At 39.8% G+C, this 25297-nt stretch overlaps 1 protein-coding gene across 1 annotated transcript in view; it reads right to left on the reverse strand.

The window, feature by feature from the left end:
* Window positions 1-1830: 1830 nt before the first annotated feature.
* LOC134533319 (uncharacterized) overlaps window positions 1831-25297 on the reverse strand; it is a 160961-nt gene continuing 137494 nt past the window's right edge. Inside the window, exon 8 of the mRNA XM_063370813.1 lies at window positions 1831-11258. Within this exon, the coding sequence (XP_063226883.1) occupies window positions 11131-11258 (128 nt within the window). The 3' untranslated portion in view covers window positions 1831-11130. The remainder of the gene's footprint in view (window positions 11259-25297) is intronic.

Here is a 25297-nt window from a genome sequence, read left to right on the forward strand (position 1 = left end):
AAGCGTTGGTCAACTCAACTTCAACCAGGGACACTGAAACTGTATAAGTGTTTACTAGGTCCAAGTGCAGATGTATGTGGCTACGAGCACGGCACAAGACTGGGCCATAAGCATGCGGCTACACGGCCGACTGAAGTAAATACGCCCGAATGGCACGGTGCCCACAAGGCATCGGCACAATTGTACTGCATTTACTATACGTGTATCCGAGCACAGCTTTAGATCAGTGCATATTGATGCCTCATACTTACTAGACATCTGCGAATTGTGATTTCTCAGTTCGAATCGAATTTCAAAAAAATTCACGAGTTTCGAATTTTTTTCGAATCGAATTTGGGAATATTTATTAAAATAACATAGATCATTAAAAATTTTTAACATACCACCTTTGAAAAACTTGTCACATAATTCACAGTTTAAATCAAGTAACTAAAATTAAAGTGAAACTATTTTGAAGAAGCACAACCAGATTCTCAAAAATTAAAAAAAAAAATTAAAAATTATATGTTTATAGCACTTACATAAATCACTTCGCAAATCATTTCAAATTGTCATGGAGGAAAGGTGAGTTCATTGACATGGTGCGGCAACAATTCTCTGCGGCTGGTAACTATGTTGCCCAGGGACACAACAACTAGGATGGTGGGGGGGGGGGGGGGGGGGGGGGCATTGGCGTAGCTGTGTTCATAAAGTTGGGGGGGAAAAATAATGATTTTGATGTCATGTAAACCCATTCTCCTCCTACTAAGACAGGAGGTCCGGTGGTCCTCCCCCGGAAAATTTTGATTTTAAAAGTGCAAAATAGCGCTTTTTAAGCAGTTTTTGTATCTAACCAATGGATACAGCGATGTTAAAATTATTATTGTTTCCTTAAGATAAAATTTGATTAGAGAAGAATTTACAAATAAAGTTGGGCAGATGGCAGGGAGGGCACAAGCTCTCTTTTTTTTTTTACTCGAATGGAATTAAATAGTATTATTTTACAATCATAATTATATTTTTATAAATTATTTTCTACAACTAATTCATTTACAATATTTTTAATCTAAATTAAAAAAAAACATGTACATTTGGAAACATTAAAAAAAATTGTTTATAATTCATAAACTTTGCCTTTAAAGTAAAGTTTGTTTTTGAATGTTATAATTTCGATGCTGGACATATTTCTTGCACATGAACCTTTGATACATGGTACCCGATTCGCTTAAAATTGCTTAGATTATTGATTTATTCAAATAGCATAACAGAAATGCGGAATAATATTTTAAAATAAAAATATCACGGTCTAGAAAGTTGGGGGGGATAGTCCCCTCCACCCAAAAAGTTCAGGGGGACACGTCCCCCCTGCCCCTTCCGGTTCCTACGCCCCTGAGGGGGGGGGGGGGCAAGGTTATTTTTCCCCCCTCTGAAACCTTGAAGTGGGGGCAAACGGGGGCAAAGAAAGTGCTGTGTAATCAATTTTTAGATAACAAAACTGCTTAAAAAGCATCATTTTTAGGGCCATGAAAAGATCCCGAGAGTAGCTGGAAGTTAAAACACTGCAGCATCGACTGTGTTTCGTGATTGGGTGAGTTACTTTGAGGTGCATGTTGATTTTTACAACAACCAATCACACTAATTCATTGTGCAAGCAAACTCGTCCTTAGTGGCTCGTGCAAACAAGGCAACGACTTCTCTCGCAGACTGCCGCCAATCACAAGGAAGAAACCGCTGGTGTGGGTATACATTGTTGCAATCTAGTAGGTGTTCAGATTTTTTCGTGAAAATGTCCTGCCCCAAACCATTTTCCACCTTGAAATATATATTTTCTTTATAAAAAGTGCCCCCCCCCCCCCCCCCCCCCCTTTTGGAAATTTAGTTGTTTCGCCCCTGATGTTGCCTGCTGTAGAGAAAACTATCTAACTTGCCACCTTAATTAGCATATTTGACTTTCAAGGATAAAAATATTAATAAAAATATCACAGCATAAGGAAGTGGTACATAATAAAAATAACAAATTTACAGTTTTTATCGCGTAAGCATCGCACATTTTATTCTAAAATCAAGTTTATAATTAGGGGTGAGACCGTGGGTTCACTCTTAGCTGATTTTTTAAATAAACAAACACCGCCGTATCACTGCCCCGCGTCAGCAAGTGATAGGCTGAATTCATCTTGCGCGCCAAGCACTAGTTGCAACACAGAAACTTCAGTACAGTCGGTGCTAATAAAATAACGGAGAAGTAATATAACAGGAAGCACCGTAGTACTTTGTTCGGAGTAGGTGGTTCATTTGCGAAGAAAAAACTATGCACTTTACGCCTAATAGCCGTCTTCACAAAATCATCACAAGTTTTGATAACAGGATACTCAAGTTTCCTTTTCTTCCCGGGAGTTGTTAATGTCCCAGTATCCTGTAATTCTTTCCTTGCACGAAGCACACTGCTCTTCGAAACACTCGTAAATTCCGCAGTTAAACTCGCGATATCGTTCACACGACAATCCGGATATTTGTCTGAAAAGGTTTAAACATTCAACACAATAGTTTTCTGTGCACTTTTCAAAGGCTTTTCCGTTCTGTGCTTTACAAAACCTTGTCCGGCGTTAGCCATAACAAACCGTGCGCGCGCGAATCCGAAATACAACTGTTGGGCCGGGCATCAACTGTACACTATACACACGGCGTCTGCTAACATAATTGTAATAAAAAAGGCAGCGTAAAAATACTTACAAATGGTACGTAACCAAGGGACTATTTCTTGCGCACGAATTATGTGCGCGGCGGCCGGCAGCCAATGAAAATGTTTGTTTACAAGAGGCATTGTGAAAGCAAGCTAAATAATTTAAATTAATGAGTGATGCAATAAAACCATTTTATTCAACGTAAAAAAAAAAAAGAAACCCGTAACAAGAACGTGATTTGTAACTATACGCATAACGATCGTGCTGGTTAACTCGGTTATTGATAGAGCGCGCGCGCGTGCATGCAGTCTGCGAGATATCGATATCGATCTCCGACTACGTGAGAGCGCTCTATAATGGAATACAGGAACCAACACAACCAAACTGGCGCTGCTTACGTTTTTATAAGCGGAATAAAGAGACTCCCGAGACGTTAAAGATGAAGTTTTTTAACTTTTAAAAACGTCTTTAAAACACGATTTACACATCAGGTTACTTTGTAATAGGATTAATTTAGTTAGTTAGCAGTTTTATCAGAACGAACGGCGTAAACTGCGTAAAGCAATAGGCGCGTTGTAAACAACGGGAATTCATTGCATTACATCAAATGAGGTTAAAACGGGACAGAAATAAAATGATTCAAATAACGTGTAAACGTAATTAACGGTAACGTAAATAAGGGGTTACGATGTATAATTTTTTGTAAGTGGAAGATGTAATCGTCCATTTACATTTCTTTTAAAAATGGGGGAGGGGGGTGTCTTAAATTAGTGTATCCGGGCCAGAATTTGCAAGTCGAATTATTGTAAAATGAATTCGATTCGAATTTTCGAATTGAATATCAAAAAATTCGAACTCGAATTCGGAAATTTCGAATATTCGCAGAACCCTAATACTTACGTCATGAAACTCAATCCTTCACTAGTTTACCACTGGACAGCTCTAATTGTAAATATTCACAGATAAGCTTGGCTTCTGGGATACAGTTACATCAAAACAAATGCAAACTTAACATCACTCAACAGATTGTGTACTCAACAAACCAAATATTTTAAACAAATCCAAAACTCTAAGGCAATATTGTGTTACTGGTTAACTTTAGGTTACTTTTATTGTCAAAACAAATTAATTTTTTTAAATTTTTATTTATTTGAAATTAAAACACAATCATAGACATGTCCTGTGATCTGTGAAACTAATGTCCTTCTCTTGGAGTAGCAATTTTTCATTCATAGTGGCCACTTCACTCGGGGATTTTGATATCATGCACTTTTCCTCGTTTCCAAGGCACATCATTTAATTTTTCAAGGAATTTGCTTCAATGTTAAACTACGCAAATTTAAATGGCCAATAAAGTTATATCCTAAATATAAGGGCCCCATGATTATATATATTAAAAAAAAATGACAACATAAGAAATGTAATTTTTGCTTCTGCGCAGTTGGAACTTAAATTACACTGTTTTTGAAGGAATTAATTTTTTTTCAAGCCTGAAAACTTCCTTGATTTTATAATCATTAAGCTGATAATGCCATGCTACTGCGTTGCAATAAGGCTGGTGTCTCACGCAGCGGCAGAGTCCTGATGTTTGGGGGAGCCTGGTGGTCTCCACCAGGAAATTTGAATAATTTATTTAAAATATATTTATTTAAGCCAAAGGTAACCTTGATTTCCGGCAACTGTTTCGCTAATACATTTTGATAAAATTTGATGTTCTTTTCGGAACTTTTTTTATAAATGTCAATGGTAAAATTCTGGTGAAATGGTGTCATTATTTGAGACAGTAAATCGTGGAATCGAAAGGATATCGGCCAGTACTTTCAAGTACATGCTAATAACAAATTAAATTCTTATTGTTTCCTTGAATGTCTACAAACAACACAAGTATGAGCCCCGGGCTTCACATCAGCACGAAGCTGAGAACCACTCGACAGAACCACGCAAGCAGTCCGTACAATCCTGCTCCAGTCAATACGTGTCACAGGTTTGTAAATAAAGTAACCATTGGCTATGCACGTTTTGAGCTTCATCATTAAAAATAAATATAAGCAAGTATTTTAAACAGAAGCTTTCGTAAACTAACTGTGGCATGTTCATACATGAGAATTATTTCAATATGTAGTCCTATAAATGACACCAATGTAAAATTTTTGCGATTGAAGAACAAATAGTGAACACATACATAACGGTACCCTCTTCTCTATGATCACACACAAGCCAGAGTTTGTGAGTGGGCTTGTTATAATGAGACAACATACTTTGCTTGTTAATATTTTTTTTTGATCTCATTGGAATATATTTCCAATGACCCTACACTCTGTTTGTACTATAAGTAACATTTATAAGTAACACGACATTACAAAACAATGGCGAATGAAATATAGTAGGCCATCTCGACATATACAGCAGGCCGGAGTGATGTCAAACTCAATCAAATTTCATAATTGGAAGGAGCTCTATTGTACCAGGGTGTTTAATTCTTTTAGGCCCATTCAAAAAATAGTTTTAACATTTAAAATGTAAATGGTGAGTAAATATTTTTAATTGGTACATTCACCTTCTTTCAAAAGATCCAGTTTGTGAAAGGAATTTAATTTACTTATTTTCTCCTATGCACAACCACAACATAACACTATTGACACAGCTTGATCGTCATGCACAGAAATAAGTTTAATTCATCTCATCTGCTTCATGGCAAAATAAAATTTTTCATACACTAAGACTATTTTACAATATAGTAGAGGCTTTTCTGAACGAAGTAAACCCACAAAGAAGATTCTATGAATACAGGCATCATTTATACCATATAAGTGGCCGGAAAATATACAAGAGAAATTAATATATAAAATAATAAAAAATTTTTATATTTTTATTTAATGTTTCATATCAATGTTTCAATAAGTAAGGTGCTCTAAGTACATATTTTGCATCACATTCACACTAAGTCCAAAAACTCCTGTAAAATTACACCACCACCATCTTGTACCATATGAATGTGCAAGAACAATAAAAGTATTCAATTTTCAAAGGTTAATAACTATTACTTTTTTTCTCTTTCATTAAAAGGCAATCATAATATTACCAAAAATCTAAGTTCAACATAAACTGTAAAATTAACAGACAAATTGTCCGTGTGAGTGATACATAGAATTCCTGGCAACAAGAAATAATTCAAGCATAATACAGTCAAACCTCTCTGAAACGACCCCTCACGGTTCCCAGGAATAGGGTCGTAATAGAGGGGGGATCTTAATAGATGTTTTCCGAAATTTTCAGTTGATTTCAAACCCCCCCCCCCCCCCCCCCAAACCGCTACTCGCTAAGAAACCAGCCATACAATGGCAGGATGCTATCACTCACAATGCTAGACGGCTTTGCTTTAAACCCACTTAACCTTCATGACAAGTCCGTCGCCCTACAGGCCACCTCTAAAGAAAATATGTCAAAAGACGGTTTATTTTTACTGGTTAGTTTACATGTACCTTTTCTGCTTGCTGTAGTTAAATACACTAGAACCGCGATGTCATGAACCCCGGATTTAACGATGCAGTGATTTTACGAATACATTCTCGGGAACCGTCAAAAAATTGGACATTTTGACCAAAATGTGAAAATCAGAAAAAATTAAAAAAAAAAAAACTAAATGAAAGATCATTAAAATCTGTTAATAATAACACACAGCGTATTTTTGTGTCGGCTTTGCTACGGGACATTTCCTTTAAAAATATGGCAGCGGTAGGTTCTGCAACGCGAGTGGGCGCACACTAAGCTCGCCCGGCTGGCTGGCGGCAGCTGCTTCATGACTCATAAGCTCACCCCTCCCTCCTCCCGGTAATATTCTTCAAAGCTAGCTCATCCCTCCCAGTCACACAAACCATCTAGTGTCCTCCCTTATAACATCCCAACTTCGCTCCCCTTTGAAAAACCTTCAGTGAGAAAATGCTCATTTCACCCTCCCTTCTCCTGTAAAATTGGACTATTATGAATGGGGTACTAAAGCGGTGAAGGAGGGGTATCGTTGTAAATATTTTCGGACCCTTCCCTCCCCGGCAAACACGCCCAAAAAAAAAGTATGTCAAAATATGTCACTTTTCACACCAAGTTCGAGTTCAGTCATCTCTGGCAAGGAATTTACAAGGTTTCAAACTTAAATATAAATGTATTTTAATAGCAAGGGTCCTATGAAAAGGAATATACAGAATAAAATCAAGCTGCTGTCACCAAAGCAAGCATAAAACGGCCCAATGCGTGGTCGCTTCGTTATTGCTAGCGCGAGAGGCGAGACGTGGAATGTTAGAAGAAAGATAAATGCGGGGGAGACAGACGGCAGCCAGTGTGTTTCCTGCGTGGAGAATAAGTGGCGTAGCCTTTTTTTTATGCTGGGTGAAGCAACCTTTTTCTGTCAACCCACGGGAAAAGATAATTGCTTGAGCTGTCAAAATAAACATCGCTGCGGCAGTTAAAACGAGTCGAGGTGGGCGTGCGTCCAGTCGGTCGCTGTGTATATCTACTCGAAAAACATAACATCTCAATTCATAGCAAGATTCCTTATAACCTACACGTATTGCTGGATGTTTTCAGCCTGATCCATGCAAGTTCTTTAGCCACGTTTTGAATGAAAACAACTGGCGGGCCAGTGTTGTGCCCTGTTTTGCGGACACATAAAGCTTTTATCAATTTTCTGACAGTTTTATTATATTTTTACTCTTGTTAAAATGAAGCAGATAACGTGATTGTTAACAAGTACAAGCAGCATCCGAGATCGGCCGCAGCGCACGGTACGGAATTGTATTAATAGTAATTAATATTTAATGGTATTTTATTTATTAAGTCATAATACACAAAATCGGAAAAAAAAAACCTGCATAAGTCATCAATAATAGTTCACAAATTCAAGCCAGAAAATATACCATATCGGACTTCAAAAACTAAGCAAACATTGTCAACCGATAGTAATCAAAATCAAGAGAAATCCAGCAGGTAGTTTTGCCTCAACTGCGTACCACTAGACACTCGCAAAAAGCTAAACGTAAACACATTGCCACAATAACCTTTATCTGCGCCCTGTTGGCAAAGGGACGTGGAATGGGGTTTGTCAAGCGCTGACAGCGGTCGACAGGAAGTGGTATCTATTTTTAGATATGCGCTGCTACGGCAGTACAGCACTCGGCAAGAGAAACCAAGTAACACGCTACTCACCACAAGAAACTTATTTTCTGTCCGATTTTCTTCGGATTTTCGGCAATTTTTTCACAGTTCCTCATAATCGGGTTGTAATAGAGAGGTGGTCGCAACAAAAAGGTTTTACTGTATTAGGTACCCCCCTCCCCCGACAAAAAGAATGATGCTAGTATTTGCTGCTCCCCCCAGAACTGAAGGCTGGTGTGTCGGCGCAGGGTGCAGGCTCCCGTAGCGGCAGTGACTACGTCAGTGCCAGTAATCTACTGTTTCTGAGTCATTGCAACAGCATGTTATAATTATCATGTCATAAGATTTATGCTTTAAAACTGTGTGCAGTGCATCATTCAAACACCCTGCTGCAATGCAATATGTCATTCAGCCACACTGCTGGAAAGTAACGTGTATTCAGCCACCCTTATACAAAGTAGCTTGCAAATCAGACACCCAGCTCCAATGCAGAGTAACATTCATGCACCCTGCTAAAACACAGCACATCTATCAGCTTAACTACTACAATGCAGAACACCATTTAGCCAACTTTGGCAATGCATTGCATTATTCAGCCACTCTACTGCAATGCAGCATATCATGAAGTCCCCCTGCTACAATGTAGCATGTCATTCAGCCAAACTGCTGCAAAGTAGCATGTCATTCAGCCACCCTGCAGCGGATATTTCAGAAAACCTGCTATAATGTAACACATCATTCAGTCACCCTGCTGATATGCATGGCATTATTCAGCCACCCTGCTGTAAATGAAATACATCATATGATACCTTTCTGCAATACAGCACATCATTCATCCACCCTGCTGCAATGCACTCATTATTCAGCCACCTTACTGCAATACAATGCATTATGTTACCACACTGTTGCATAGTTGTTTATTCAGACACCAATTGGCAATGAAGCACTTCATTCAGCCACCCTGTTGCAATGCTGTGTATTATTCAGCTGTCTGCTGCCATGCAGCATTTTCGCAGCAATTGTAGCAAGACTTGCTGCAATTCTGGAGTTAGCAGATAACTCCCACTATCAAAAATGACCTCAGATATATACAAAGGGTGATGGTATTGATTAAAGAATGAATAATTCTAACCTTAGAGGTTAGGAATTATACAGTTGGATGTAAAATGGCCAGGTAATTGTTTTTATGTCTTTGTACAGCTTTTGGTTTTTTTGTTAAAAATTGTTTTGAAGTAGGTAATTGAAGTGTATTGAAATATGCCAAAGCGCTACCGTCATGTGCAACACGTGCGAAGCCAGAGTGTGTGGGAGGCCGGGGGCCTGAGGCGGGCAGTGGACACACCAGATGTGTGCCGTTAACAACAAGCATGAATAATTAGGGTTTAAATGTGTGCATATAAGCTCATTCAATCACTAATTTGAGAATACATTTAAAAAATGATTCACGTTTTTCATTAAATGAATTACATTGGATTTCACAGTATCATTCGGTTTGCCAAAATTTTCTTGCTCAATATGTAGAGTAGCAGGTCTGAAAATAAGGTGAATAAGAACTGATATAAAAGCTTGTTTAGGTTAGGTTAAGTTAGGTTAGCTGCATAATTAAAACAATTTTTTTTTTATTCATAATATAATACTTAAATATTTTAACAAAAATTTTACAAATAATTATGGTAGCAGACCTAACCTAACCAACCTATCACTTTAGTATCATTTGTCTAATTTCCCAGAAGCCACTACACTACACATTTATTTTTTCTTTCCATATGAATTTGTTACATGTAAAAAAAAAAATTAGTGGGGTTATGATTTTCATTATTACTATTTGAATTTCAATATTCATATTCCAGAATAAAATGGTATTCGTATTCCATTCAAACTAAAAATCTGATCTTTCCTCAGGCCTACTGGATATACGTTTTCAGGGCAGCGCGTATGAAGTAAAATTAATAGTACTTTTTAAATAACGAGCACATACATACAAGGTTTTTAATGATAAGTTTTAGCAAAATAATGGTATGTGCACCATGTCCCATATGAATTGATATTTTTAAAAAAATGCTATTAGTCTAGTCCAGTCCAGTCCAGTCCAGTCCAGTAGAGCCTAGCGGAGCCAAAGTCACTTGCTCAACTCTGCTGGAGTAGTCAAGCCTAATACATCTCTACATACATCAATCATGGAAGCAGACATGTTTGAATCAGCTTGTGTAGGTGCATGTGTAAGAAATATGTATTATGCAAAATCTTGGGGGCTGTTAACTAAACAAATATTATACCTTAAACTTTATTTCAGTTTCAATAAGTGCTGACTGGAAACGTGGAAATGCCAGAACCTCGGACGGGCGCGGCGTGGGCCGTGCAAGTCTACATGAATGTATCAACAAGACATCCACCAAACTTTTACAACTTCATCTTATTTTCCTTTCTCATTTGAGCCCAGTTAATAATTTCCTTTTCTAATTTTGGTTTGGAAAAAAAAATTGCACAATCCCCACAAATGTTAGTTATACTCTTGCACTGATAACAACATTACCTGCTTCTCCAAGCAATGAACAGGCTGCTACAGTTATATCACTCTTTGCCATCACTTTAACATCTATAATTTCAGTGACATTAAAAACTTGCTCTCATAAAAACATGATGATGGCACGACAAAGAAAATACTTTCACTTCAAGTTCGAGAACACTTCGAGCTCGACTGCTTCTGATCATGAATTGCTATCGCGCAGAAAAACAGAGATGTCTTTTCTGCAAGAGCAACATTACTACTGTGCATGGAATAAGGTAATATTGGCTTTCCTAATCTACACAGACAGTTCTTTGGAAGAAGAATTTATTACAAAAAATGAGAAAACAGTTTTATCAACAACTTTGGATTAAAAAAGGAACTGAAGATTTTTTAACTGGCACAGTCAACTTTCTTTAGTTTTGAAAAACACACACATTAATTACATAATTTCTCTTAGAGCTCAAACTGTAAATATAAATTGTACAGCACTTGACAAGAACAGGTACTTAAAATTATCACTACCAAAGAAACATAGCAATGAAAACACACCACCAAAACTGGCCATCATCACTTTTACAAGAATGGAACCCATGACTAGAATCTTTACATTTTCTTCACAACTACTGCATTGTTGAGCAAATATATTCCTCACAGGACAACATAACATGAATTACAGGCAGATGATTCAAACAATTTAAATCCACAAGCAAATTTTTTTTACAAATAATCAACAGGAACGTGAGGAATGCAATTACCACTTAATGGCTAAAATACTGATGAAAATAATAATTTTAAATATACACACGGCGACGTCTACTTGGCGAGGGGGAAGGAGCTGATGAGGCGCTGGCCGTTCTCCGCCGGGGGCCGCCTCGCGTGCGACTGGTACAGCGTCTGCAGCGGCACATGCAGCAGCTCCAAGATGCTGGGCAGGTTTGGTTCTGCAGCATCACGCATGTATATTCTCTTTTCCTCCTCTATCATTTGTTTTTCATTTATATGATTCAATGATTGATTTTGTGAAAATAAGTTCGACCACCAATGAAAGAGTTTGTACCAAATTTCATTTTGTTAAATGCTATCAGTTAAGCGGGAACAAATTTGTAACATCAATCACTATTGGTTGTTTAGTTTTCACTTCAAAGCTGAACTACTTATGTTTTATTTAAGACAAAAAAAAACATAATTAGTATGTGAACAGAAAAACATTCAAATTGGAAAGTTAGTTCAAAATTATCTGAGCTGAAGAGCAGAAGTATCTGTTTAATATTGCAATCATTTTGTGGATTGTACTCGACGTTTGAAAATATGTTACTTCAAGATAAGTTATTTACGAATATATCAGCTCATCAACAGGATGTTGAAATTCTTAAGAAGGCCTAGTTAGAAATGATTCCTGAATCAACGCGGAAGGAAGGTCATCCCATGTTGTGTTGCTGTCATCGAGGCTTCATCAACTGCAGTCAAAGAGATTACAAAGTGACTCCCAGACCAAAACATCTGAAGGAAGAATGACCGAAGAGGCTGCGTTCAAAGGCTGATCCAGAAGTTCTATTGAACCACTGGAACAAAGCCAATCTCAAAACTGGGATTACCATTTTCCATTTTATTCGACATGTCAAAACAAGGTTGGTTTGTCCATGAGAGTTCAAAACCTCCCTAATATATATATATATATATATATATATATTGAGGGCGTACCGGTGTTGTGGTGAAATTATCGGTGGAAATTAATGGGCGCCACCACGTGAGTGGGCACGTGGACCCGGCTGAAAGACTCTAACTCAGGGCGTTACGTGGCCCGTGTGCGGCGAGATATTAGCCCTCCAGATGTTCTACGCAGCTCCTGTCCCTAACTAAGCCCGCTCTCAGCGTCGGGCACGCTCCTAATAACCGCAGTGGGCTCTCAGGGCGTCCCACACGCCGCTGACCAGGTTAGGGACCCACGTGGCCCCCCGAACACAAAACACGTAACACAGTTAATTGGCTTTTATTCTACTCACGGTACAGGTCCTTACACGATCCTCCACTGATACAACTGTAAAACGCCCGAGGCACGAATCAGATTAGGTGAGGAGGCGAACCACGCACGTGGTCGCCTCAAGGCAGTGACACGACCGCCCTTGGCCGGCGGGAGAGAGAGACTGGGCTGAGCTCATCGCTTGCAGGTGGCAACATGGCGTCCTTCGCGCCTAACACAACTACCGTTACAACTTTGCTGTAGCGTGCCCCGAGTTACTATTATAAAATACATAAATCCTTTTACAATAATTATTAGATTACTTCCATGTCCAGACCGTCTGTAATAATTGCTTATAAACATAAAACAGGGTTCAAATGAGTTTCATGCTAGTTCCTCCGTCGCCCGCTAGGGAGCGTCCTTGTTCGTGCTTGAACTTATTAAATAATAAAAGACCATGAAGTTATTAATTAAAAACACATACATGCATAGCCATCGTTACACTGTTTTGGGGCGGAAAGAAAAAGGATTACAATATTAATTAACATAATTAGGGGTGCGGTGCACTGCAGCTAAGCGCCCTCTTGCTGGGCTGGAAACACACACACACACACACACACACGCATGCACGAGCGGGAGGTTTGAATAGAGACGGTGGTTGGGCGGTGTCATATATATGAATATATATGTATATATGTATGTGTATATATATATATATATATATGTGTGTGTGTGTAGAGAGAGAGAGAGAGAGAGAGAGAGAGAGAGAGAGAGAGAGAGAGAGAGAGAGAGAGAGAGAGAGAGAGAGAGAGAGAGAGAGAGAGAGAGAGAGAGAGAGTTACAAAAGCAGGATCGCGACACGCACCAGTTTCGGAGCTGGTTGGCGGTCCTGCACGGCCATTTGAATCACGTGCTTTGTCACAAGCCGTCCACTGACGTAAGGCGTGCTACGCGTGCCTGGCCGGATTACAGGGTCGTTGCTAGCCCCTTCCCCCTCCACTGACCACACATCGTCCTGCCTCTGCGCCGTTATCTATCGCTGAGTGGCCTTGAGAGTTCCGTGTGCCGCCGCGCCTAGTAGCGTGGATTTACACTGCTTTTCCGGACTCTTTGGGCGTCACGTCGGCCCGGGATGACGCGACTCGTACAGCACTCTCGTCAGTTCGAGCAGGGCACCCCTGAGTACTACGCCGCGACGCCGGCCTCCGCAGGGGTTCCGAAAGTCCTGCAACAGTTCCGAGTGGATTCCGAGTGAAGGGAAGTGCGACATTGGTGAAGAGGTTGAGAGAACCCCTCGAGAGTGGCGTGACGCGGAGCGACGGGACAGCGAGAGTGCGACTGAGTGGTGCGAGACTGTGTGTGAGGACAGGCGTGAGGTAACAAGCAAACCACTGTTGAGCCTAGCTCCAGTGAGGAGTGAGAACTGTGGAACTTTGAGGCAGCTGTTGAAGTGAATGGCTGGGACGATGAAGAAAAGGCTACGGTACTCGTCTTGGCCCTGCGAGGATCTCCACTAGAGCTGCTGCAGACCATGCCAGTTACAGACCAGAAAGAATATGGGGTATTAGTAGAGGCCCTTGAGTTGAGGTATGGCGACCGACACATGGGCGAGGTGTACAGAACAGCCCTGAATACAGGTCAACAGAGATCTTCGGAAATCCTCCAAGAGTTCGAAGCCGACATCGAGCGACTCGTGCACCTCGCCTACCCAGAAGCACCAACAGAGTTCTGCCAGCAGCTAGCCACTAGTGCTTTTATAGACGGAATCAGAGATGCGGAGGTTCAGCAATCTCTTCGGTTGGCCCGACACAAGAAGAGCTGCGAGGCCATGGTTCATGGCCTGGAAATCGAGGCAGCGCGCAGTGCCTCAAGAAACACAAACATCAGGACAAGGAGAGCTGGACTGGAGCCCTACAATGCAGCAAATGCTAGAAACACCACCAATGAAGTAGATATTCTAAGGCCATTGAAGAAGCTGCTGAATGATACTCCAGGTAACCAGATCAAAAGAGCAGGAGGATGCCCGCGGTGCTTCATCTGCAATGAACTAGGACACATCAAGTGGGACTGTCCGACATGCATGAATAAAATACAACAGGAAGAAAAAAAATGAACAGGGAAATGAGCAATAGCTGGTACGAAGGGGCGCATGCCAGCTCTACAGAAAATGGTAGCCCCTAGGGTTTTTCTTGCATCTGTATTTCGTACAGGCCATGACAGTTTGTTGCTCAATGGATGGATCAATGGCAGATAGTGTTTACTTACTGTTGGCACAGGAGCATCTGCAATCCATAATCCACACAGACATTGTAAGTAGAGAAAAACTGAAGAGAACACCTATACCATACAGACTCAAAACAGCCACCGGAGACACCTCACCTGTGCATGGACAGTTGGATCTGGAGTTAAGGATTGGAACTTGGACATTATCACAGACCTTTCTTGTTGCTGATATCGCTGATGAGATATTTCTAGGAGTGGACATACTTAATTAATATGGATTCGTTATTGACATGGAAGGACAGGTACTGCATATTAAAGATGAAGAGGTGGCCTGGTTTACCCTCGAACAATTGGAAGTTCCTGTAATGCAAGTTGTCGTTAGCGAAACTGTTTCAATTCCAGCAAATCATGAGAAGATAATAGCAGCTAGGATTACAGGAGACCCTAGGGGCAACATAAGCTACCTGATAGAGCCAGATATGACATTAGGATAGAAAACACGCCTGGTCGCTGGAAGCATTGCAAGGTTCGGCGAGGTGGTACCAGTCAGGGTGGCCAACCTCGACTCTCGAACAAGAGTTCTGAAAGAGGGAGACCCAATAGCTAGCTGCGAACCAGTCTCTTGGGTAGGCCAGTGTGAGTGTTTCTCACCTATTAGACGTGATGCGCAACCACTAACCGAAATCTAAAACATCTACTAAGGTGATGCCAAATTAATCTAACAGATGGAGAAATAGAGGAGTCACAGCTTTTCTGGTAATTTCCTAAAGGGATAATGACCCTGGGAGACCAAGCCTGGACTACCATCACATCAACACAGGTGATGCAGAGCCGATCTGACAAGCCTCTAGCAAAACAGGAAGAAGCTGAGAAGTTGATCGCAGGTATGATGGAGGGCGGTGTAATAGAACCATCAGCAACCCCTTGGGTTTCCCCAGTTGGTTTAGTGGTGAAGAAGGATGGCCAACTGAGGATCTGTGTGGACTACCGGAAGCTAAAAGACATCACCAGAAATGACAGCTACCCCCTCCCACATATCGATGACACACTTGATACACTCTCTGGCACCAGATGGTTCTCTACACTGGACCCGAAGAGAGGTTACTGGCAAGTGGAGCTGCACCCAGAGGATAAGGAGAAGACTGCTCTCACGACAGGTAGTAAGTGGGCTGTTCCAGTTCACTGTGCTACCATTCTGGTTATGTAATGTTACTACAACTTTTGAGAGATTGATGGAACTTGTCCTGCAGGGCTTGACTTGGAAAATATGCCTAGTATACCTGGATGACATTACTGTGGTGGGAAATACAATGAAAGAACATTTGCGAAACCTCCAGGATGTGTTTGACACGCTTTGTCATGGACAACTTAAGTCCTATTAAGTTTTTCTTGTTCCAGCATGAGGTAACATTTCTGGGGCATATTGTATCACAGGATGGAGTGCCAACAGATCCTGAGAAGATCCATTCTGTTGAGGAGTGGCCTCAACCTGAAAATAAGCATGAAGTAAGGAGTTTCTTTGGACTCTGTGTCTACTATAGGCTGTTTGTGCCTGGATTCTCAGGAGTCGCAAAACCACTGCATCAGCTGACCGAGGACAAGAGACAATGTATATGGACTTCCGCATGAAAACACCTCAAGCAACCCCTGTGCACTAGCCCCATACTTGCCTACCCCCGTCAACATGGACACAAGCTGAAATGGGTAGGGTGCTGTACTTGTCCAGGTTAAAGATGGCATACTACAGCAAAGTTTTGTCTAAGCTTGAATGCAACTATTGCGTCACCAGATGCAAACTCTTGGCTGAAGTGAATTCTCTGCAAAATTTCCACATATATTGATATGGGAGAAAACTCCATTTACGCACTGATAATGCCGCTATTAAGTGGCTACCGAGGTTCAAGAATCCAGAGAAACAACTTGCTAGGTGGACTGAACAGATAGAGCAGTACGATTGTCGGATGGAACATAGGAAAGGCCGAATTCACAGCAATGCTGATGCCCTTTCCTGAAGTCCTTGCAAGGTAGACTGCAACAATTGCAACAGGGCAGAAAAAAAGAGGGAATCGAAGATGATCTGCGAACGATAACTAACGGGGAAGATAAATGGGACAATGCCAGCTTGAAGGCAGCGCAGCGGCAGGATCCTGACCTGGCACCTATCTTAAGCTGGCTAGAGAGTGGTACTGGGCGTCCAATATGGCATGAGATCTCCAGTGACCGAAGGGCGGTGAAAGCTTACTGGGCACAGTGGGATTGCTTGAGGATGGTGAATGGGCTGCTAATGAGGGCATGGGAGAGTCTGAATGGAAGAGTAGTTACCATGCAACTACTCCTTCCAAAGAGTCTAGTGGCAGAGGTGTTGAAGGAAATTCATGATGGTACCTCTGGTGGTCATCTAGGGGTGAACAAAACTCTAGCCAAGACCCGTCAACGCTTCTATCGGTTGAGGTGTCGCCAGGATGTGGAGGCTTGGTGTAGACAATGCGAAGCATGCTCGGCTAAAAAGGGGCCACAACACCGAAGTCATGGAAAAATGCAGGCCTACAATGTAGGGGCCCCCTTGAGAGGATAGCCATCGACATTGCTGGACCATTTCCCAAGAATAAAGATGGTGACCGGTGTATTCTGGTAGCAATGGTTTACTTCAGCAAGTGGCCAGAGGCTTATGCACTTCCTAACCATGAAGCCACTACCATTGCGGATGCAATAGTCAACAACTAGTTTTGAAGTACAAATGGAGCTCCACTCAGACCAGGGCCGCAATTTCGAGTCAACAATATTTCAGGAGGTGTGACGATTGCTGGGAATAATTGAAACCATCACTAACGCCCCACATCCTCAGTCCGATGGCAGGTGGAGAGGTTCAACAGAACTCTGGAGGAACACCTTGCCAAGGTTGTGGCCCAGCATCAACAGGATTGGGATCAACACATCCAGTTGTTCCTGATGGCATATAGGTCTTCCATCCATGACTCCTCTGGGCAGACTGCTAGTATTGTGTTTGGACAGGAGTGGAGGCTGCCCTGTGATGTCAGGTTCGGTCGTCCTCGCAGGGAGCTGACCAGCACCACTGAATATGTGAATCGTCTAGAGGAGCGAATGGTGCTTTACATGTAGAAGCCCACAAAAATCTTTGATTAGCGAAGAATTGAATGAAGACGAGGTACGACCTGAAGACTAACTCAACCAGATATCGGGAGGGCGATTTGGTGTGTGTACAACCCGCAACAAAGGAAGGGCAGCCTTAAGCTTCAAGCAGCATGGGAAGGCCTGTATGAAGTCCTGAAGTGGCTAAATGATATGGTCTACTGGATCCAGAGAGGAAATATGGGACAGATGAAAGAGGTACATTTGGACAAGTTGAGGGAATATGCTGGAAACGATGCGTTACCTGATTGGGACGAACATGTTTGAGGGGGTAGTGCTATAAACGCAGGACCGAAACACGCACCAGGTTCGAAGCTGGCTGGCGGCCATGCACGGCCATTTGAATCACGTGCCGTACTGTAACGTAAGGCGTGCTACGTGTGCCTGCCCGGATTACAAGTGTCGTTGCTACCCCCTCCCCCCTGCCTCGGCGCTGTTATCTGTATTCCGCAGGCCGCCCCGGGATGACGCGACTCGCCACGGCCGCTCTCGTCGGTTAAAGGACACCCCTGAGTAATTAAGCCATGACACTGGCCTTCACGGGGTTCCGAAAGAGTCCCGCGACAGTTCCAAGCGAATTTCGAGTGAAGGGAAGTGCGACATTGGTGAAGAGGGTGCGAGACCCCTTCAAGAGTGGCGTGACGCGGAGCGACGGGATCGAGAGAGTGCGACTGAGTGGTGAGAGACTGTGTGGACAGGCGCGAGGTGTTGAGCCTGGCTCCAGTGAGGAGTGCGAACTGTGGACTGGACAGGCATTCAGTGACTTGAGAACAAACATTTTTAAGTGCCAGTGACTTGTGATCGGACATTTTTTAAGTACAATTATTAATGTAAATATTAGAAATCAATAAAACTGTAATAAAATTTAATTGGGCTATCCTTTACAAACCCATTTCTCCCCACATTATAAATAATAACTCTCTCTCTCTCTCTCTCTATATATATATATATATATATATATATATATATATATATATATATATATATATATATATATATATATAAAGTCGATCGGATGTTATAATATAATTGCCTTTATATTGTTCAAGTTTGTACTATGTATTTAAAACTAAACTCCAAAAATTATCAGCAATGTAATAATATTGGATTTCTAACATACATTATTCTGACATGTCCAAAATTTAATGTTATATGTATGAATTTGACCATTGTCAATTTTATCTGTCATTAATATGAAATATTATAATTTCCCTTTGATTGTCTCCTTAAGCAACTTTAGCAACTATACCCAGTGATTGTAGCTATTGCCATTGAGAGAAACAAGTTCTGCAAATACAGTTTACTTTATTTTAATGTTCGTAGGAAACTGTTTATAAATACTAATAATTCTGTTCATTCAATATTATAATTCTTGAAGTAATACTGGTTAACTCTTGGTCTGACCTAATATTGATTTTGTAGTTCATGTGAGTCACTGTCTGTAACTATCAAATTCATTCTTCTTACAACTTTTTTTTTGTGTTGTGCTAGATTATTACTAGTTATACCATACACATTAATCCGTTAGTGCATTGTAAAAGTTTTAAATGAGCTTGAAGATTATAAGATGTTCACAATACACACTAGATTGAGAAAACAGTTCAGTTCAATTAAGTTAACTTGTATAATGTTTACACATTTATTTTTACAAGGCGCCCAATGATCTATTCACAATATAGTAACAAGGAATGATTTAACATTTCACACTATAGTTTATACATATTGTTTTTAAAAATACTTATTGGAATTGTAATACATTATTACTAGGGACCTGAAAAATTCGTGATCGCGATAAAACCTAAAAATAACACGATATTCTTTATTTCACAGTAGAAACGTGATTTTTTATGTTTTGAGTCAATAACGCGAATTTGTTGTAAACAAGTAACTATTCACAATTCATTTAACGAATATACGAGCTGGCGATATTTCCTATTGAATACATCAATATTTATCGTTTTCTTTTGATTTACGTGTTCTCTAAGTCGCTGTATCTAAATGAGTTTGACTAATCGGTTTGGAGTAAAACATCCACATGCGACGCCAAACTATTGCCATTTCAGATTTTACTTCTTGGGTTTTGACGTGATTGTCGCATACAAGTGATTTATCTAAAGTTTCATGACGTTATTATAAGTTTAAAGATGCCAAAACTTCCAGCCAGTGTACGGCAACGAGCCGACGAATTTAAAAGTGCCGGTGTTTATGCGTCAGATGTGTCAACGCTTATGTGTAAATACTGCAACTGCAGAGTGGCATTTGAGAGGAAAGATTATGTTTTAAAACACATAAAAAGTGAAAAACATGTCAACTCTGAAAGAAAATACACAAGTGGTTCTTCTGAAACGAAATTCCAGACGTCTGTTGTCGAGAATTTCGGCAGCGTAAATCAACGTAAAATCGTCATTGAACACGTGGCAATGAAAACGACAGAGGCATTCGCCAAGGCAAATATACCGCTGGAGAAATTAGAAGACCCACATTTAAAGTCATGGTGAAATGAGTTCCTTGAAGGTAGGATTTTTCCCCGTTGCATTCTGAGTTAAGCTCTTCTGTATTTATTAATTCTAGGTCATTAAATAACGTATTGTTAGGTCCTACAGTGCATAGGCCTAACCATGTCGGAGAGTCTGTGAAACTCGCAGTTTTAATAAAAATAATGCCAATGTCCATACACATTTAAAAGCTGAAGGCATCAATTTTTTTTCTTTCACGAGGCCGGGTATAACTCAACTCATTCCCCACCCTCCTCCGTTTTTTTTTTTGTATTTTGCAATGTGTGAAAACACCACCTCGATCTGTACACAACTTACCTGCAATATTAAAAGTGTTTCCTAAAATTATTTCGGTGAATTACTCACCAAATATTTATTATATTTGTGATACACACGTGCTTAGTAAAGTAACTTAATGTTATTTATTTAGTAAAAATATGGTGGCAAGTTGGTAACTTGTAGGCCTACTTTATTTAGTATTTTTACTGCTTCGAAGTAGACAAAACTCAAAGTACAAAAAAATGTCATCGCAATTTCTTTACAAAAAGTGTGTGAATTAATTTCCTTGATGTTAATAGGCCACTCTACTGTGGTATTAAAGTAATTAGGCCCAAATTACTGTTTCTGTAGCATTTTAGGTTAGGTTACTTTTTTTTTACCCCACAAACATTGACACTAACTTATTTGGTTTCTTGGAATGCAGAATGAATGTAAAAATAAATCCTAATGCAATAAAATGATTTAGCATCGTAGGTCTAGGCCTACCCTTTTACAGACAGTGAGCCCAACTTTACAAAAGTCTCTATTCTTCAGCATTACTTACCACAAAGTTTTCATTTTGTTTTAGGTGGTGGAGATTTGCCATGTGTGAAAAACTTACGGGAAAAATACACACCCCAACTAGCAGCAGATCACTTCAAAAGTGTTAAAGATGTAGTATCTGACAATCATCTCTACATTCTCTGTGACGAAACGACAGACCGCATGGGCAGATGTGTTTTCGTTGTATTATTTCAAGTGTTTACAGACGTATTTGCACCACCAAAACTTGTAGTGGCGTCTGTTAATTTCTTGAAGAAGGCGGATGCTACAACTTGCGCTCAGGTCATCACAGAATGTGTGGGAAAGTATGGAGTTCAGTAGCAAAACATCATGGGACTTGTCACACATGCAGCACGATATATGACAAAATGTATCAAAAGTCTACAAGTGTTGTTTGGTGAGCATGTGTCCCACATTCAGTGTTGGGCTCATAAACTCTCTCTTGTAGGGAATGTGCTCAGTAGTGAACTTACAGATGTTAACAATGCTGTGTCGAATGTTAAGTCGGCTTTTCTAAATACTAGAAAAAGAAAGCACCAATACCTCCAGTATCTGGAAGAAGAAACCCCACAGCCCTCCACACCATTTCCTATGCCAGTAGTTACCCGGTGGAATGCCTGGGTCAAGGCAGTGTTCTACCTAGCAGATTACTTCATTCACATTTCATTTTTCAAGGGGTCTGACCAGGTGTCTAGCAATGCTGGGATAAGATACCTGTCCTCGCTTTCTGATGAAGATGTGAAGTTAGTTTTGGCTCAGTGTATTTTCATAAAGCACCATGCATCAGAGCTTGTGAACTTGCTAACTAAATTGGAAGGAGCGAAGTATCCCACTGCCCACACCTTGTATGGAGATGTGGAAAGTGTAAAAAGCGGGTTTGAAGCTAATTCAAAGGGAATTTTCCATTCATCTCTAGAAAGTGCAATGAAGAAGTTGACTACGAGTGAGCAAGCTCACGTCAAACACGAATGCCAGAAGGCCTCAGCACTTGCGATGGATAAACTCCAAATGTTATTTAATGGTGACCCCTCAGCTCCAGTTTTCAAAACTTTGAGCAAGTTGTTCAACCCAAAAAATATAATCCTGAACCAGACCGAAAATGTTATTTCCACTTTGAAAAGTATCACTGAAATGAAGAACTTTGAAGAGACAGAACTTTTCAAGGGTTACAAAGCTTTAAGAGAAGAGGTTCAAGAAATAATCAAGACTGAAAAGAGTATAGATTTTGTGCAAGTTCTGACTGCTCTGAGTGCTAAGTCCAGTGAATTTGCACTGGCAGTGCTGCATGCTGTCTGGAAACCCACACACAATGTAGACAGTGAGCGACTGCTTAGTCATTACAATAATGTCGTAACAGACACACGACAAAACCTTAAAGAAAAAAACATTGACATTTTCACCATGCTTTCTTTTGGTGACCAAAATTAACAAGTAACATACAGTGTGATTTTTTTGTAAATATTTATTATCACTATCAGAATAGTGCAGCATTATACTAAACCTTGCCTTTCCATTTTTAAAGTGCTCTATAACAAAATTCCTTTAGTGAAATTTCTTGTATTCAGTAAATAGGTACCTACTTAATTTGTTAAATGATGATTTTAATTTGTTATTTTCTATGCAATTGTGTGTTATCAGCATATGTATTCAAAAGTAAAAATAACACTGTTGTTTAAGCAAATAATCAGACATACTTCAGAATACTTAGAATACATCATTTGGAACATGCACAATGTCAAATTAAAAATAAATTTTAAATAAAATAACCTCGCTTTTATATCACGAATTTTGGGGAAAATAACACCACTTTTGAGAAAAATAACCCCACTTTTTTCAGGTCTCTAATTATTACGCAAATTCAAAGAAAGTTCATAGCGCCTGCCATCTTCTGAGACCCCCAATCAAAACATTTCATGACAGGCCTTGAACTGCCTTTGATTCTCTCACACCAAAGATTCATAGTATACAGATCAGAATAAATTGTTACATAAAAAAAAAAATAAAAACTATTTTAAGAGAAGAAAGCAACTGTATGTTATACAAATATCTACAGAGTTAAGAGGCAGAACAATGGTAAACATTGTACTCACACTATGTTTCTATTTTGGGCACCACCATTCTGATTTTCATTTTATATGGATTTTCAAAACCACAACAGGCAATGGACAATGAGCCATGACAGATTTCTTCTCTGATTTCCCTGACTTGTGCTGAATGCATTCATTTCTAATAATCTAGCTGAGATGCTTGGGTGGTTGAATGGACAGATGGAAGACATATTTACGTATATATGAAACCTGCTATAATAGCAAAAACTGCTCCTATAGATAAAATGTAATGAAAATGAATGTAAGTTCACAGGACCAAACATTAGTCACCCTAGTGCACACAGATGGATCGTTAAGCCTGTACAGATGACGCAGTGAGACATTGTACGTCAACACGGGTAGATGCAAGGATGTGACAGAGTGGCGAAAAGGGGTGATCGTGTTTGGCAATGCCCACGGCCATACGGTGCGTGAAGTTGCAGCGGACTGTTCCACACGTCTACAAGCAGAGGTGTACTACACGTGGCCGCGATACACCACATCAGAACTGTGGTCCTAACTGAGAGAGACCAGAGATGTGTTTCACGGCTTGTGGATTAAAACCACTGCCAAACCCGACAGGAACTGCTGCAGTCAGAGAATGATAGCGAGAGAACATTGCGACGGGAACACGTGGACAGCAGCTGACTGGAAGGTGGAGTGCACCGAGGGCCACCCTGCTGCCAGGCGCGTGCAACAAGGGACCAGGGAGCAGCGGCCGGTGATCAGGGCCGTGCTTCCAATCCAACCACACAGTTCAACATCACTTCAATATTTTGCTACATCAAGAAAAATCAATAGCTACAACTTAAGCAGTGCTTGAGGAGGCGTGAAACAGCACTTCCTGCATACCACGTGCTGAATAACAACAATAAAACATTTAGCAAACTATCCAACTGTCAATACAACTTGTAAATAAAAACCTAAAATTGTGAAACCAAAAACTATTACTTATGTAATACATAGCAAGATTTACTTATGAAGTACAATTGAAACATGATCAAAACACCGGTATTGCTTATTATACATAACTAACATATTTTCAAATATGCTGTGTAAATTCTGAAACATTATGTTTGAAATTTAGCTATTTTTCTGTTAAATTTATAAGTATACAGCACCCAATAAACATAAAAAGTCTTAAAATTGGGTACGAATAATTTTGTTTGCTCACTTCTCCGCTTTATGTATGCACACCGTAAAAGGAACCAAACAATTTAAACAGTTATATGCACATAGGGTGTTTCTCAGCTATACATACGTAGTGCAACTGCAGCTTAATTATCACAACCCCTTAGTGATGTGACCAAATGATTGTGGTGCAAGGATTTCCTTTGACTATAGTGCTGAATGCCCCTGAGAATACACACATCGTTGAGAGAGAGAACGGAAGAATACAGTGTGTACGGCTGGGAGGGACAGATGTCTACACATTATACTGTGTTTTCCTGCTGCTGAGTAGCAGAAACGTAAATCATTTTTCTGTAGATGATGAAATATAAAAAGGAATAAAGAAAGAATACAGGGCATCATCCAACAAAAACATCAAGCTGTAAACAGTTGATAGTCAAATTAATGATGGGTTTGAACTAAAAAATTAAAGGGTCATTGTTGAGTTAAAGATATTTTTTTCAAAAGTTTTAAACTCTCTTTTTGCAGTTGAATCTGGAGAAAATATAAAACAAAACGCAAGATAACTCATAAACGTAATTCATGCTCACTTTCTTACCTTTAGCTTGATTTGCTTTAGATATTTAATTTTTGCATAATAAAAAATAGTTACTCCCTCTTCACTCCCTTAAAAGACAAAATCCAAAAAATTGAAGGGAAAAAATAGAATTCGTAATTTTTAATGTTTTTTTGTTTATTCTTAGTTCCTTACCTTTAGATTTAGTAGATTAAAAAGTATTCCTTTTTTTTTATATTTAAAACCAAATGTTATCTTTTACAATCTTTAGGGGTGGAATCTCACAATTTAGTAAAAAATGTGTGGTCACTATATTTTATTAATCTTACCCAAAATTTTACCTCTTAATTTATTAGTTTTGGAATTATGTTATTTTAAAATAAATATAAAATTACTTACTTCCTTTTCACCCCTTAAAGAACAAATTTGAATAAATGCAATAAAATACAAAATGTAACTCTCCACATGGACGTTGTTCTTTCTTAGTTTCTTACCTCATGTGATTAGCTTCGGAAAAACAATCATCTCAAAATCTTTTTTTTTTTTTTCCCTTTTT

Source organism: Bacillus rossius, chromosome 6 (genome assembly GCF_032445375.1).
Source record: "Bacillus rossius redtenbacheri isolate Brsri chromosome 6, Brsri_v3, whole genome shotgun sequence".
Taxonomy (NCBI): domain Eukaryota; kingdom Metazoa; phylum Arthropoda; class Insecta; order Phasmatodea; family Bacillidae; genus Bacillus; species Bacillus rossius.